Source organism: Eulemur rufifrons, chromosome 17 (assembly GCF_041146395.1).
Source record: "Eulemur rufifrons isolate Redbay chromosome 17, OSU_ERuf_1, whole genome shotgun sequence".
NCBI lineage: Eukaryota > Metazoa > Chordata > Mammalia > Primates > Lemuridae > Eulemur > Eulemur rufifrons.
In genome coordinates this window covers 6007347-6025228 of record NC_090999.1, presented here as the reverse complement: position 1 = coordinate 6025228, position 17882 = coordinate 6007347, and the positions used below count along the sequence as shown (strand labels likewise).

Sequence of the window (17882 nt, the reverse complement as noted above, 5' to 3'; positions counted from 1 at the left end):
ACGACCACAGGCCTTGGGCTTTAATTATCATGTCTGAAAATCAGTTTGTTATTTTCCTCCCAAGGAAATACCATAGGCTTCTAAGTGGTAAGACTGATTGCAGCTCTTAAAGTCTAAGCAAAGGACAGCTTGGGGACTGATGCGGGGAGGGCTTTTGACACAGACTTTTAAAGTCACTCTAAAGGTTGTGTGTTGATTGAATCAGTGCATCACCACACTTTCTCTGCAAGGAGCCAGACAGAAACTGTGTTGGGCTTCGCAGGTATATGATCTCTGTGCCACGACTCAACTCTCCATGGCTGCATGAAAGCAGCCGCGGACCGTAATGGACGGGCATGTCTGTGGGTCGGGAGAGGCTGACAGTTCATCTGGTAAAGAAACAAAGATCCACTCTCTGCTTCAGAAAGTTTATTACTTACACAGACGGTGACAGTAAGAGCAGGAAAGGTGTCCGCTCCCCACGTCCCTTGTCCTGCAGGACGACACCGAAACAGTTGTAGAGCCTGCAGCTGCACCCCAGTGGGGTGAGGGTGGGGGCAGAGCCTTTCACTTCGCCGGAGCCTGGGGAGCAGTGGGCAGTTCTCTCGTGACGCCTCCCTGGGACACAGGGAGTTAGTTGGCAGGAATGGCCTGTTGCAGCTCCTCATAGTCCCGCCACGTTGCAGGACTGGGGAGGACCGTGGGCTGTTCTGCCAAAGCTTGGGCCAGCTGTGGCGATGCTACGAGCCTTGCCCTGTGGCCTCTGTGGAATCAGGAACAGTCCCCAGGGCAGCACATTCCCCAACACTGTGTTTCAGTAGCAGTTTAGGTGGCAGAGTGGATTTAGCCCATGGGCCGTAGTTTGCTGAGCCCTGAATTAGATTACCATATGCCTTTTGAATGAATGAATGTCCTTTAAATATACACCAATTTATAAATCAGTTATTGAATGTATTATTAAGTTACATAGATTAACTCTATACCCTAATATTTTATGAATATCATGCAGTATCCTACTCTTTGGATATTTACTCATGTATTCTTCTTTTTTTTTTTTATTTGACACTCATCATGATTTATGAGATAAGATAAACCTATCAGATTGTAGAGACAACATTTGTATATGAGGGATTGATCTGAATCAGAGAGTGAATATGCAAAAACTCCTCAGTCTCAGAACAGAAACTAGAATTCAAGTACAATACACCAGCGTAGGCCTCATTCAGCCGTGGGAACATGAGGCTGGGCAGGGGTATCTGTGTTTCCAGGTTCTGTGCAGCCCCTGGTGTGGTGTCCAGCTCAAGACGGGCTCAGTAAATGTTTGGTGAATTAACAAATGGACCCTCTGCCTCTCCTCTCTCTGCTGATTTACTTTATAACCTGAAAAGAAAACCATAATTTCTATTAAAAATTAATACTCCCCTTACAGAAAAGTGTGGTGATATAAAACAGGAGCAAAAGGATGGAAATCCTTGGGCATTTGTTTTGTTTTAGTGTTGTTTTATGAACTAAATTGAGGGAGGAGAAAAACTGGGAACTGGAAGAATCACAGCCTAGATATAAAATAGAAGAGTCACACCTTTTAAATTGTGCTTCATAAAACTGGAGGGAAAGATGGAGCCAGGAAGAAAGGACTGGCTCCATTTGAGTGCGTTGGTATCTGGTCATTCTTAATTCTGTTAGCCTATAAAAGTGTTATTATTTTAAAAAAATAACACGGTATTAAGAAAATTAGTATGTAAATTAGATTACTGCAGGACATTTATTGTACTAAAGGGCAAAGTTTTAAAAGGTAGAGTTAATAGGTTGGCACCTTAATTAATTCAATATTCTCTAAAGACAGCATCTGGCCGATGAGAAAAACACCGGATGTATGGAGAAAAATAGCACGATGCCCACATGGCCCCCCAGCAAGACAACTTCAGCCATTCCGTCATCAATCACATAAAAATTCAGAAGGACATTTTGACATGTACCCATTTTACAAAGTTTCTCTCGTAAAAATGAATTTAATATTTTCTAAATCTCAATGTCTTGTTTACATTGGTTTGGTTCAGCCTCTAAAGATTAAATTTGCCTTAGTTAATTCCTGCCTAGTAAATTAATTGAACTTACTGCATGACAAACACCAAGCTGGACCCCGAGTGTCGGTCGGGTGACAAATGAGGCATCCCTGACCCTACTCCCATGGGGCTCAGGGGCTAAGGAGAAATTGTGGCATGAATAAAATCTCCTGGATATCTGTTGTGGAATCAAGCCAAAGGGAGTTGGAGATATCGTACATTTTATTTAAAATCGATTTATCGTTAAAGTTTGATCCTGGAGTACGCTAGGACCTAATCTCCTCACCTGATGCTCTTGTCCAGTTATTTTTTAGGCTGTATCTGAATCTTAAGCAGTGTTCTAATCTTCCATTTCCAGTAGCAAAGGATTAGTCACCAAGTTATGATACATCCATTGAATGGATTATTCTCTCAGTGGGTTATTCTGAAGCTGCTATATGATGGCTGTGAAGACATCTGAGTGGTTTCCAACAGCAACTGAAAAAAGCATGGCAACATTTTGTGTGTGCCATCGTCACCACTGTTCCAATACGGAAAAGGGGAAACTGTGCAAAATATATGCACCAAGATGCTTGTTACAACTGTGAAGCATAGGCAGTAAAGGGGTTTCAAGGTGGGCTTGCTCTGGAACGCGGTGTCTTGCAGTGCTGTCATCAGGTAACTGGCCCAGCCCCATGGCAGGGTGGGAGGTGTCAACGCGTGAAACTGGTTTTCTAAGAATGTGTTCTTGGTCTGTAAATGGCAGTCTGTGTTCTAAATGGTCAGCTACCAGCTTTTTGTACTTCAGTGGAGAAACACAATTGAAAGAGCTCAGAATGGAAAAGTTTCATTATTTAACATCTACTCCACAGGCCTCCTGTTTTTGAGCTCCCAAATTTAAAGCTGTGTGAAGAACTCCACGGGAAGGCACCAGTTGCGGCAGTTTTCTTGGCTCTGGAGCCCAGCACCTGAGTTACCCCACACGGAGCCACCTGAGCTTCCCCTAAGATTTTTTGTTTTTGTATTTGCTGCATAGTCCAATGAATTCTTAAGGAGACAACCGTTCCCATGTGTCTGCGAGACAGCTTTGTTATGGAAAGAGCACGCGCTCCGGGTTCAGGGGGTTCTGGATAAGCCTTTTTGCTTGACGTGTGGGCCATGAGCAAATCACTCAGCTTCTCTGCGTCTCTTTCCGCAGCTGTGTGGTCCCTGTGAGTGTGTAACCAAGGCAAAGAGAGACTATGGAAAGGTCTGTAAGAATCAATACAAGGCAATTCCTTTCCTTTCCTGCTTCAATACTACAGTCAGTCTGTGCAGATCCTTCTGAGCTGGCATTACCTGTGAACGGTTCATTGTCCTCACTGCATACTATGTTGAAGTCTGGGTTTCAAAATCTCCCTCCGTCCTAGATGTAAGTCAAAATGAAAAATGAATAAGCCAACAAAAAAAAAAAAAAAGAAAAAGAAAAGAAAAAAAGAAACAAACAAAAGGCAAACTGCTCTTCCATGTGCGGTCTGCCTTCTTTGCCCAGGTATACCTCACATCGCCTCTGGGGCTAAATGAAGGCACACTGACCTGCCAAGAATTTGCTCTTGTGCCTTTAAACAACTCACATCATCTGAGAGGTACCAGGCCCATCAGGCCAGATTCTGCTCTTTGCATTAAATTATGCACCTGTCTCTTGTCTGTCTGGGCAAATGAGTTTGAGACGGTGGCTGAGACCCGACATGACCACATTGTGTGCCTGAGTGAGTGATGTAGGTGTGACCTCACCCATTAGAGGGAGCCTCCATGGGGGATACTCAGTAATTCCCTGTCTCAGGTGAACGTGTGTCTGTCCAAACAAGAGGGGTGAGATTCAGGCAGTGATGGAGGCCATGCAGGGCCAGGTGTGAGGAGAGCATGTGCTTACCTTTACCGCCTCCACTGGGGGCCCAGAGGCCAGGGAGGGCACCAGAGAATCCACATTCAGCATAGACGCCACCTTGCCACAGCTATTCCGCTGAGACGGGTAGATGTTCTTCCCGTGGGGTGGGCTGTGCTCCAGGGAAGGATTCCTTGACAGTGAGTCTCATCCACTCAGTTACAGGAAATCTGTTCAGTTAGGTGAATCATAAGGAAACAGCAATATAATTTTTTTCTCTGTACTTAACTGCCCTTCGAGATTTTGTGTAAAAATTAAAATGTGTTGCTTGACACGTTCTGCATTCTTCAGGTATAACTGTTGATCCTTAAACCCTATTTCACGGAAGGCTTTCTCTTGAGAAAACATGGGATGTGGCAAAAAAGGAATTGTGTCTTCATTTTTATCCTTAATTGTCTGAGAGGAGAGGAGACTGGGAGGGTCAAGTTTGGAGGTAGCTATAGTCTTATGGACTAGAGGGTATAGAAGGCCAGAGGCCTGGGCTTCTCCCTGAACAAGTGGCCCGGGATTCTTTTCTTTCCTTCTTGAGCACGTGGACACAGGTCTTTCTGTGCACCCTCCCAGAGGGCTCTCCCACGCCTCTGAGCTGCGAAGGGCTCTGCGCCTTCCTTTGTCCTGGCTTTGGTCTCTGAGCAGGATCCCAGCTGAGGCTGCCTTCCTTGGGGAGCTGCATCCTGGGGCCAGACTTGGCCTTTCCAGAAATATTTGATGTTTGTTCTAGAGAAACATCAAATTCAAGTTCACAATGATTGAAGCCCACGTGGAGGCCAAGCTGAACAGCTCAGGATTCAGCGTGTGATGAGGAGTGAGACGGGCTGTCTGCATCGGGTCAGAAACCAAAGCTGGTGTCCCCAGCTAATCGTGACTGCTGGATTTCTAGCTCCTGGTATTTTAATTACTAGTAACTTCAATTGCTAGACCCAGAAAGCACTTTTGCCTTGCTTCTTTCAAATACACTATTTCCTTGTCACTACTTTTTTTTTAAGTATCAATTTTCCTGAAGTGCTTCATTATAAAACATATCAATCTGGTTCATTTTTAAAATAACAACTAGATTTCTGAGGAAAATTTGATTGTTGTATCTCCCCATTAAGATTTTAACTAAAAAACATTCTCTCAGTATTAGCAGTAGTATATATCAATTATTTAAATTAATATTAAAGGCAAATTGAAGTGCAAAAATTAGTCATTGTATTTAATCCATGTCATTTAGTAATAGTGCAATAGTGAATAGTTTTTAATAAATGAGAAGTATTAAAAGTCACTAATTGAAATGTAATTCATTAAGTTCATCTACAAATCATAGCATGGAACATGAATTATTATTGGATGTTCTCATGGATTTAGTATTTTCAATATAGAATGCTTTCACATACCCTAGAAATCCATAGCCTATAATAACTTGTAATTATGTTTATAGACTAAATAGAATAACTATATGCACCCCCATCTCAACAAGAGTTTTTCTTACTACATGATATAGTGTAACCCTCAGAGCAGCCTTGGAAGTGGGTATTATTCCAGTTTTGCAGAAGAAGAAACCAAAAAAATAGATATATTCCAGTTGGATTTACCAACTGAAAAATTTGTGAATGTGTCAGAACGCATTCCTCAGGAAGGTTATTGTCTTCTTGAAATTTTCTTCAGTCTTATTTCTAGTAAGATAATGTATTTAATTGCAGTTCTTAAAGGAAAAGAGTAAATTCTGAAGTATCTGGGAACATGGTGCTCAGGAATAAGACAGATCTTAAAAATTATGGAAAGAGTGATTCATAAACAGATGTTGATTGCTACCACAATCATCACCATGATAGTGGAAATTGATATTTGCAGTGTGGTTTCTGCCCAGTATTTGGGAGGCACTTTAAAGTGTGCAGAACTTACAAGGAAACCCCAGATCTTTCATGGGGCTCAAGAGCTCTGTCTGTTTCCCTCCGCAAGCTTCGACCCCAGCCCAGCACCTGCAGGCTCTCCCACCTGAGCGCCTTCCTGTGCTGGTCTCTCTGCTGCAAGGTTCTGTTTGTGCTGACTCCAATCAAATGGGTCACTTCTGTTGGTCCCATAGGTCCTAGTTTGAATGCCACTCTCTGTGTCCCCTGACCCCAGACACACTAAGTGGGCATTCCCCAGACTCTCAGGCCCTTTGGAGTTTGCCTTTACAGCTGGTTGTTGATATTTATTAGTGTAATGTTTTAAGGTTTATTTTCTTAACTGAATGGCGAGTTCCTTGAGCTCAGGGACTGTGTCTGTTTTGTTTGCCACTGTAAACCCAGCACTTTCAAAGTCTAGCTTGTGGCAGGTGCTCGTAAGTCTGTGCTGAAACAATAAATGACTGAAACACTTTTAAAATCCCCTTTAAAATGACTTTTAAAATTGTTGGTAAATGGCAACAATTCTTAATAGCAAAAATAAACTGATATTATGTCACACTAATTGCGTGACAGCAACAAGCCAGATAAAAGCATCAATACTTAGAAAATCGAATATTCATGGGCATCATGCTTGGCAATAATCCGCAACTTTCCAGAAATACAGTGAAAATATTTTAATGAAAATACCTGTTTTTCCTGACATTCTAATTAACAAAGAACATAATTACAAGTTTTAAAATGTAAATGAAGAATTTAGATATATATTGATTTCATTGGCATGTAAAAAGGAAAGTAGATATTTATCCTTCTTTTAAAATAAAGGCCTGCCTCTAAATATATGCTTAGCTCTAAAACAGGCTCTCAAAATAAATGTGTTTTCAAAATTAAATCTTTAGATTCTGATCAACATTGTTCTCTGAGTTCAGATACTTTCAAAAACTGGAGCAATATATAAAATGAGGATAATGTAAGGTCTCTAACAAATTAAGAAAAATTTTAAATTTAATATTAACAGTTATAATTGTACAATATATATTTATGGGGTACAAAATGATGCTATATGTTTACAATTTGGAATGATTGAATGGAGATAAACTTTTATTAAAAGTTTATTAAATACTCATCACATAGGAAAAACATTTTCCAAGTGGAATAAAGAAAGGTCACTTTCATGATGGCTGCTTTAATTAGAAACCCATGATTTTCTATGTATTCTCTTTAAGAGACCCAGTATCCAAAAATAATATCTTGTGATGATTGCTTTTCTTAAAGTATGTTTTAAAATGAAGGTAGAGTTCATCATAATTTTGCCTATGGTGTAAAACATTTCACTTGAGGAAATTATATATATATATATATATATATATATACACACACACACGTGGTGTGTTTATTGAATGGGCATTTGTTTTTGTGTAGAAGTTTTAATATTTTAAGGGATAAGTGGAATGTTAAGAACACACAGAACCATCGGCATTATGGGAAGAAAGCTGTGTTATTACAGGCAACTTTTCATTTAAAACAGCTTAAAATACTTCCCTCTAACACTGTGGCATTGTTTTAGGTTTCCAGGCAGCTTTGTAGGGGAAGCCAGGAGTAAAGTTAGGGAGTCTGTGGAATTTTTCCTTTTTAGGAAATTTAATTTTACCTAAAGGCTATGTTGCTTTAATAAGAAACATGAAAAGGAAGTCAGGCCTTTTGAATGATCCTCTTAAGTGCAGCTTTGCCATATTGACCCACTAACAGGAAAATGGGATCATGGACAGAGAATTCTGAGGTGTGATGTACATTGTGTCATTTCATCAGTGAGAAATTACTCTCTGGTTTCACCCCAGGAGCCACAAACATGAATGTGTTGCTTTTGGCTTGGTAAGACCAAGGCACTCTCGAGTCCAATCTCATTGGCACAGCCAGGTGTGGTCACGGCAGGAAGTAGAAGGACTGTTAGTCCCTGCTTCACCCAGGTCTGTCTCAGAAGTCCACTTGAAGGGTCTCCAGGTTTCCAGAAACTTCCTCTGGGTATTTTTCTACAGAAAAATACCGCACATGCAAACTCACTCAGAAAGAACTGGCCAACCCCTTGTCTTATTTTGTAGATACAAAAATGCACCCTTTTCGCTGACTTAGTCATTGTTTATGATAGTTTATTCTCATCTTCCCTATTCTCTGCCCTCCAAAAAAGTTACTAAATAAAATTATGTGTCTGAAAGTTGAGAAATTTTGTATGTGGTTTGTATAAGAGAAATACAGGTCAAATTCTATTCAGTAGAACTGATCATTGAAATGAATTTCTATTTAAAATAATAAATCATTAGAAGTTATATTTCCAAAACCAGAGATTTAAAAAAGCTGATGCTCACACTCTTGTAAACTTGTATTTGTAAAAATGTCATCTGAATTTAATAGAAAAAGGAAAAAGAAAGCCTACTCACTTCCCTCATTCTTACTCCTGACAGCTAGGTCTATTTGTGCTGATGGTGTGAGGTTTGAGAAGTTTAGATGTTAAAATATGTATAAATGACTTTCTATGTTTTTTTTTTTTTTTTTGAGGAGGGGAAGACAGGAGAGTTATGAAAATACATCTCAAATGGATCCAAGATAGGGAGACAAATGAAAAGATACTATAGAAGAATCAGAAGGAATCAGGATAAATGTTTTCACAATCTTTAAGTAGGGAAGATCTTTCTTAACATGGCACAAAACCTAAATGCTACAAAGGAAAACATTCATAAATTTTGTTGCATAAAATTTTATAACATTTGTATTTCAAAAAAAAGATTTAATGTCAAACAGGAAAAATATTACTCAAGAGTGGGTAACTTTTTTTTTTTTTTAGACAAAGTCTTGTTGCCCAGGCTAGAGTGCCATGGCATCAGCTTAGCTCACAGCAACCTCAAACTCTTGGGTTCTAGTGATCCTACTGCTTCATCCTCCCAAGTAGCTGGGACTACAGGCATGCACCACCATGCCCGGCTAATTTATTTTTTCTATTTTTAGTTGCCCAGCTAATTTTGTCTATTTTTAGTAGAGATGGGAGTCTTGCTCTTGCTCAAGCTGGTCTCGAACTCCTGATTTCAAGCAATCCTCCCGCCTCAGCTTCCCAGATTACAGGTGTGTGCTACTGCACCCAGCCACAAGTGGGTAAATTTTAATACAAAAATTTCCCCCTCCAATGATCATGTATTAATAAAAAAGCCAATGGCTCATGAAAGAGACCAAAGCAGGAGCTGGATATGCATGGGAAGTTTCCATAAAAGGAAATAGAAATGATCAGTAGGTGCACACACCCATGCTAAGTCTTAATCTAACTCACAACTTAAAGAAATGAAAACCAGGCTGAGACAGGAGGATCACTTGAGGCCAGGAGTTCAAGACAGCCTGGGAAATATAGCAAGACCCCATCTCTACAAAAAATTTTTTTAAAAGATAGCCAGTTGTGGTGGCAGGTACCTGCAGTCCCAGCTACTTGGAAGGCAGAGGCAGGAGGATCACTCCAGCCTGAGTAACAGAGTCAGACCCTGTCTCTAAATGAAAAAAAAAGAAAGAAAGATAGAAAAGAGGTAAAAGAATATAAAGGAAAAAAAAAGAAAAGAAGGATGAAAGGAAAACAGATGACTGGGAAATTCTGTTTTTTAATCACCAGAAAGGGGTAAGTTTAAAAAAAAAAAATACGGCAACATCCAATGTGAAACAGGGTGAAGTCGATAATACCCATAACTTTTAACTCATCAGTTCCACTAATAGAATTTTATCATGTAGAAAACCTGCGCAAAAATGAGCACTGCAGCCTTTCTTTTAAAGGAGAAATTTAACTAAATGTTGGTTCATCAAGGAAATGAAGCACTATACAACTATGGAATAAGGAAGAACTATATTTATTGACAAGAATAGTGCAATTATATATTATGAGGCGTAAAAAGCAAACATGAAGCAGTGTGTACAATCACATTTGTATGTATTAGATATAATTACATATAATAAGTAATGTTATGTCTTATAATTACAATAGACAACAACAGGACATATATGTGTATATATACGTGTGTGTGTCTAGATACATGCCCACAAGCAAGCTTGTACGTATGGAGAACACATCTCCAGAATTTGTAAGCTGGTAGTAACACTACCTATTAATGGGGAAGAAAGGCTTTCACCTGGTCCTTTACATCTGTGTCATTTGAATTGTTGAATGACAGGAGCATATGCATGTGGTCACATAGCAAAGAGTTCTAATGAGGTTGTAGTGACAGGTAATTGTTGAGCACCCTTTGCACCACAACCTAGCACTACTGCTGAGAAGCTGCCCTTTTTAACCATTTTTGTATGCACTTCTTTAGGTAGTTAATAAACAATAATTGAATAAAAACTTAATAAATTTTGCTTGATTTAGCATCTGTAACCATATATTTCCTTGCTGTGCAGCCTTCAAATTGGCCTTTCTTCGCCTCAATTTCTTCATTTTAAAATGGGAATGAAGGTAGTACATAGTTAAGATACTATATTTATAAGGTCATAATGGGGTTTAAATGACCTAATATGGGTCACGCCCTTAGAACAGTGCGTTGTATGTGGTTAACATGTATGGGGTGTTAATGATGATTATTTCCAACTACTAATATGAACAACTTTCACTACTTCTACCTCCCTGCCCCCATGTGTGGTAGTTAAGCTGTGAGTTCTGGTCCTGCCTTTGGTTGGTAGTCACTCCATAAGAGAGCCTCCTTTCCTATACGTGGCGTCCCATCTCTAAGAAGAGGACATCACACCTCTGTGCCGGCATTGCCTGCCTTTACTCACATCCATTTCCTGCACGTCTGACTTCTTGGACCCTTCAGAGAATCCCAGGGGTCCAGCGTCCTGTCTGCCAATGGTGTCAACGTCTGTATATTTTTTGCTCCAAACACAGTCAGCTGTGTCTTCTCCTTCCCCACCCCCGTTCACCTTCTCTGTGTTTATAATGCGGGGGCCACATTCTCATGTAATAATGCCCATCTTGTGTATGAGCTCTTCCATGTAGACAAAGCTAAAATAAAATAACCACCATCTGTAATACTTCTCATATAAATATTGGATATTATAGACATAAATATATGGAACTACTATGGAAAATTTTAATACATTTTTAAGCTATAGTACACAAAAGGAAGATGTCCCTAATTTATTGAATTTGAACTAACCATACTAAAGTGTTTTGGCTGTACCTGCTTGGCTTTGGGCCAGTTTCTCAAATTTTCTGTGCCTCAGTTTTCTCATTAATAAATTAGTGATAATGATGATGGTGATGATGGTAAATAAAGTGAAAATAATAATACCTAGCAAACTGTTTAAGTGTCTAGATAATATGGGAGTTTGTACCATAGTTAATATTATAGATGTTCAATAAATGATACCTGTTATTAAGGTAGTGATGATGGTGTTGATCACAACTATGTTATTAATATTTTTGAGCACTGCAAAAATTCTTACTTTAGCTGTTTATGATACCAAAATGACTATGTTGTTGGCTCATTTAACCATCTGTTCTGTATGTTAGATAAAATACAGAGTTTTCAAAATATTAGTATCTACATAAATGATTTAATTTTAATTGGATACTTACTGGTGTGTGCAGATAGCTACGTTCTCCAGTGTCCAGACTGAAGTTCCCATGCCCACCCCCGCGGGACAGGCTTGCCTTGGCTGGCGTCTCTAGTCCTAGCTAAAGCTACCTTTCTGTTGACGGTTTGGTGTGTGTTTCCAGCGCCTGCATTGGGGCTCAGGACCCTTACTGCGGCTGGGACATGGTGATGAAGACGTGCACCAGCCTGGAGGAGAGCCTCAGCATGACGCAGTGGGAGCAGAGCATCTCCGCCTGTCCGGTGAGCACCCGCCTGCTGCAGCCTCTGAAAACACTGCCGCAGGGCCCCCCTCTCCCGGCCACCCACACCCACACCGCCTGCTGTCTGTGCCTCTTCCCATTAGAACCTTTCCTGCGAACCTAGCCTGTGTTCTCTAAACTCCTTTGGTTTTTAGCTCACACGAGGGTCACGTGGGTTGCTCTTACAGGCTCTTTGTCTGAAGGGAAATATGTCTGCAGAGAAAACAGTGCTGGTTTGTTAATGTAGTGCACCATCTCTGTTTTATTCTGGGATTATTTTTCCCTCCAGAGTTTGGTGTGGACTATTGTGCCCCTTATAGCACTAACAAAATGGGAACTTCCACACCCATAAATTTCCTTTGGGAGCTATCATTCCAGAAGCCGACATAAGGGGAGATTTGGAAAGAATAAACTAAAGGATATTACTTTGACCCCATGTGGGGCGGCCTTGTAGATCCCGCTCAGGGTCACAGGGAGGTCTGGGAGAAACAGCCCGGGGTGTGTTCCTACACCGAGCCCTGTGGGATGAGGGGAAGCTTGCCTGTATTCAGGGCCAGACTCTGGATCCAAGAAAAACAGATTCCACAGTTTCCTTTGCTGATCTATTTTCTTGGGTCCTCACTTGTCAGAACCAGTATTTGGGGGATTTTTTTTTTTTTTTTTTTGCTTTGTTTTTCGTTTTTGTGGTTTTTGTGTTTTTGTCTTTATTACCCTTCATCCAATAATCTTTGTTCTTGTAGAATATGAGCAATAGCTATTAACTTCCACATAAGTGAAAAATCATTTAGTCACGTTGCCATTGGCTGGTGTCTGGCAGTCGGTTCTGACATCTCCCTACAAGGCAGAGGTGCGGCACCCTCAGTGTGTGAAGACCTTGCTGTTTCTGCCTCACCTCAATGCTGGTCAGTCTGCCTCCGACCAAGGAAGCTGCTCTTTCAGTTACCTAAATGGTGTCCATGAAGCCGACCCTTCAACCTGAAAGTGGGAAGGCCAGAGAGTGAAATGAGCAAGGCTGGGACTATTCAGTGCTGTTCCCCACATGTCGGCACCAGATCCATGGCCTTCACTGCCGGGATGTGCGTCACCACACTCGGCCTCTGAAAAACGTTCCTCTGCAGTCAGCTGTCAGTCCTGTTGGTTATATAACTTCTGCTCTATGATTTCAGAAGCAAAACTTTCTGCAGCATTTTCTTAAAACATGTTCTTGAAAATGGTTAGAAAAATGCCATTTTTTTTGTGCTAAATCCCTTCTCATTTCTGAACAGACTTTAAGAGCACGGAGTAGTCACCTAAAATTCTTTGCAGCTTGAGAAAACATAACATGTAGTATCTGAAATGTAGCTCCAATGTACATACGTGCACTTTGGAAGAATCAGCACGTCTCCTTGAATATCTTTGATCTTGCATTTTAAAAAAAAATTTTAATTTCAGAATATTATGAGGATACAAATGTTTAGGTTACATATATTGACTTTGCCCTGTCAGAGTCAGAGCTACAAGTGTGTCCATCCCCCAGACGGTGCACACCACACCCATTAGTTGTCAATATACCCATCTCCTCCTCTCCCTTCCACCTGCCCAACACCCGATGAATGTTACTATGTGCACTTAAGTGTTGATCAGTTAATACCAACTAGCAATCAGACAAGAGAAGGAAATCAAGGGCATCCAAATTGGGGCAGAAGAGGTCAAACTGTCGCTCTCCACGGACTTCAGATGATCTTGCATTTTTAATGGAAAAAAAAAAACAGAAGAAGAACATAGCTGTTCTTTGCAAGCAATAAGATCATTGTCTAGGACCCAGGGTTGTGTTAGTGTATATCTGAGGGATGCTAATTATGTAATGGGAAATACACACTCAACCACTGGCTTTATACCAGAATATGTCAAAAAATGGTGGGATCCAATATTTAAGAAGTGGTAAGAAGGTTGTCGCTAAAGTTGTTTCCTGCTGCTGATAGGACAGTTTTTAACAAAAACTGTTAAAAACGCAAGTAAGGTCAGAGAGCAACAGGGACCTGGCCTGGTGTCAGGGCTGCCCCCACCCACTATCCGCGGCTGAGATGTGATCTCTGGATCTCTGTCAGCAAAACACTAACGACATGGTCCATTCTTCTGATATGGGGGGATTTTGTCACACAAAACCCTCCCTTCTTTCTCACCCAAAGTTTTTTGTCACACTTCAAGATACACTTTTGATACAAGTTAGGAATATAAATAGAAGCCAACAAAAGAAAATAAATTATGTCATTCTGAGCAAAACACAGGAAAAGAAGCCGTATATTTTTCTGATGTATATAGCTACCATATAGAAAATGGAAACTATATTATCTAACTACTTTAATTATAATTTCTTTGTAAAAATCTATCTCTTGGAAAGAGATGAGATGAAAATTATCAGCTTAATGTAGAACGGTCTAAACTTAGAGAGACATTTTTAAAAATTGTTAAAAATGTAATTTGCTTCCATGTTATTTTTCATTTTTTTCTACTGAAATAGAATAAGGGCTTAATTTTCTTGGCCAAATCTTCCGTATATCATTATTTCTGATAAGCTATTGGTTGCAAAGTGTGCCACTGCTTTATGTGTGAAGGAAAAACAAGCTGCTGCCACGGATTGCAAAATGCCAACTGATTTCAGAGATGAAATACAAAATCTTGTGATTAGTTAATACTTTTATTTCTTTACCTACATTGACATATGTGGGCAATTGGAAGTGTGTCTCTTTATCCAAAAATTAAGTTTTATAAGGTGAGGGCTTTTTGAATGGGACCAAGCATCTTAAATCCCATGTAAAATTGCAAGTTGAATAATAAAAGAGAGGAGATCCTGTTTCACTGAGCTCACCAAGAGGCAGACGAATGTTGGTAATGATGAGTCAACCTCAGACCCTCTTGTGTGACTTTTCCATGTAAATGTTCACGAACCTCGCACCAATGATATAGCACAACTGAGTTCCCCAAAGTTAGTTTTCCAGTCAAACCTCACTCAGTGGGTATGATTTATGGCTGTCTTAGCCCATTTGTGCTGCTGTAACAGAATGCCTGAGGCTGGGTAACTTAAACAGAAATTTATTTCTCACAGTTCTGGAGGTTACAAGTGCAAGATCAAGGCACTGGCATTTGGTCTTGTGAGGGCCAACTTGCTGCATCCTCACAGGGTAGAAGGTAGCGGGCAAGAGAGAGACACTCCCTTCCTCAATTCCCTTAATAAGGGTACTCAGTCCCATTCCAGAGGCAGGAGCCCTCATGGTCTAATCACCTCCTGAAGTTCCTGCTTTTTAACACTATCACATTGTCAAGAGCTAAATTTTGGAGGGGAACATTCAAGCCATAGCAGTGGCTTAGATTCTGTGCTCCCCAGAGTTTGAATTGGAGAAATCTTCGTAGGGATTTAGGGAGTTAAATAAGACTTATTTTCCACTGAAAGATTCCTATTTAAATATGTTTATGGTTTTCTATAGTCCAGAAGACAGGGCAGTAGTTTACTGACATATTGATTAACAGTCTTTTTGCTTATAAAATTGTAATTGAAAACATTACTCTCGGTTTAAGAGCTTTGAAGTGCTTGAGTAAGATCTAAATTGGCATATCTAAACTGATTAGAATAATATATATGTCCTGCATAGCTTGTAATGTTGTTTAGCAAGGGTAGCATAGTCTTAAGAATCTACGTGGGCTTTATTTGTGCATGAATACCCTCCATATCCTTTGTGGGTACGTGGTTACCAGGCTACCATATCGTAAAATGAGCCCGTTTTCAAAAATACATCATGCGATAACTAGCAGGATCCGTAGATCAAATAAACACCTAAGGGTCTCTCAATAACAGGATTCTTCTCTTCTGGGGCCAGTGTGTAATTGGCATTTTTAGAACAAAAGAGGACTTTTGCAATGATCAAGCATAAAGCCCTCATTTAGATGACAACAGCAGAGACTGGGATCTAAAGTGTTTACCAATGTTCTAAAACTGCCTTGTGAAAGAAAGCAGGATTCAAACCCAATATTTTTGACATTATTCCTAGTACACAGGATAATGCCATTCCCAGCTCTTAACATCTCCACAAAGCAGTGGCTGATAAGTGGACCAATGTCCCAATCGTCATGCATGATGCTCAGATGATACAGATCATGCTCAGAGAGCAGGCAAGACATTGTTTCTGAATGTTGTGATGGAATCTGCTGTAAGAGAAAGGAAAGGGAGCTAAGGTTAAATTATGTGTCTAGACCATGTGCTCAGCGCCATGTTAGGCAGCTTTCAATGGACTATCTCACTTAAGGTCATGGTGACCCCCAGGGGTAGACTTTATTGTTTTTATTGCATAGATGAAAGGACTGGGACTCAGAGACAGTAAATAAAGAGTGCCCCTATTTATTCACTCAGCCTATCAGAGACCACACAACACCCCGACTTCGTACTCTTTGGAGGGGCTGTCATCCCTTGTAATTCATTATAAATAGTGTTAAGGGTGATAGTAAGTTGATGTAATAACCTGAGACAAGCCTTTCTGAGGAGCACATCCAACATCCTGTTTTGTTATAATCTCTGCCAAAAGGTCCATGAAATTTGAAAATAAATAAAGGAAGATATTTTAACTTCTGAAAAAAAATATATCTGAATAGAAAATATAAGACTTCACTTTAGTTGTACAAGAATAATGGTTGGAGTAAAGTGAGGATCTAATGATGTGCTCCAGGGACCTCTCAGTTCACCAAATGCATCTACCTCCTTGGTGAGTTGAGAATTAATGAATTAAACGTGAACCAATGAAAGTTAGAATTATGGATGTTAACAAAAGTTGCACCTTCCTTGGCTAGTGGTTGGAAATCCATTATTTCCTGGGTGAAGGGAAATTTGCTGTGACATGTTTAGGGGCTAAAATTATATGAAGCTTTCTTTGAGACTCTCATCCAAGAGGGATCTAGAAATCACATTATAGAATAAAGTGGCCGAGATCACAGGGTCAGGACTCAGTTCATTTGGACTGGTTCTTGAGTCTCTTATTAATGCAACCAGAGCAACTTTGAGAAAATTGCTTATCCCATCTGAACCTGTTTTTTAATCTGAAAAATGGGATGTAAATACTAGGGATGTGGTAAAGATTTAAGGAGTTAAATCATGTAAAGTGCAGTGTCTGGCATACATGAAACTACCAATACAAGGTATATGCTTTACTATGGCTTAACAGATACCCTATATAGAAAGTCATTTGGCAGAAATCCAAAAGATAGCACAACTACAGAGAATTTATTCTAGGTAGCTTTATTTCTGATGTCTGCTTACGGAGAGCTAAGAAAATATAAATATACCTATTCAGATGAAAAAGCAAAGCTGCAGAACTTACACCATTATTCATGGATCTATTTCCTGGGCAGATTTTCAAACTAATATACTCAGGGTCACAACGAGCACATGGTTAAATGCAGCACAGAGAGCCCTCACCCAAATCCTCATGTGCTTTTCTGAGGATTGCAAGTTCTTCTTGCTCCCAAATGTGATTGAACCAACTGCAGTGGCCCTCAGAGTCTGCAGCTACCCCAGCCCTGGCCAAAAACTAATTCTTATGCTGCAGAAGTACAATCACTATGTCCTCTCACTAGTGATTTGTCCAGTGCAGTTCCCTTCCTTTCTCCTGTTTCATTGCCGTTACTGTTTCGTGTTACCTGCCTCAGTCTCTTTATTCTTCCATTAGCTGCCACTTAGTTCAAGTTCTTCCTCTCTTTCCCTATGTCATCCCTTCCTCTTTTTTCCTGTGTCAAAGATAAGACAGCTAATCTTTTGCCCATCCATGTATTTGGAAAGAGAACACTTATAACATCTCTTGGCCTAGGACCCTATTATTTCCTGCCAGACCAAAAAGGGGAAACACACACACACACACACACACACACACACACGGGCTGTCTATTGCAGACATCCCTATTAAGGGCCTGACCTTCCCCACATCCATGCTGTTCCCTCCTTGCTGTCCTGTTGTCTTGGGGTCAGCCAATAGGAGACAGATCAGGAGGAGTGAGGCTGGGGTCTCTCTCCCTCATCCCTCTTCAGCTCAGGATGACTCCAGCAACCTGTCCCACCCCCCCATCTGCAGGCTTAGGAGAATCACAGCTCCCCTGGGGGCTGCAGCACCCCTCCATGGTCTCCTTAACCCAGCTCTGCCCAGAAAGCCTTCAACACACTGTCGTCAAAATCCCGCAGATTGTGGCTT

The 17882-nt window shown here is 40.4% G+C and overlaps 1 protein-coding gene across 1 annotated transcript in view; it reads left to right on the top strand.

Moving 5' to 3' along the window:
• SEMA5A (semaphorin 5A) overlaps positions 1 to 17882 on the top strand; it is a 320883-nt gene that overhangs the window by 229820 nt on the left and 73181 nt on the right. Inside the window, exon 12 of the mRNA XM_069492176.1 lies at positions 11557 to 11674. Coding sequence (XP_069348277.1) covers positions 11557 to 11674 — 118 coding nt within the window. The remainder of the gene's footprint in view (positions 1 to 11556; positions 11675 to 17882) is intronic.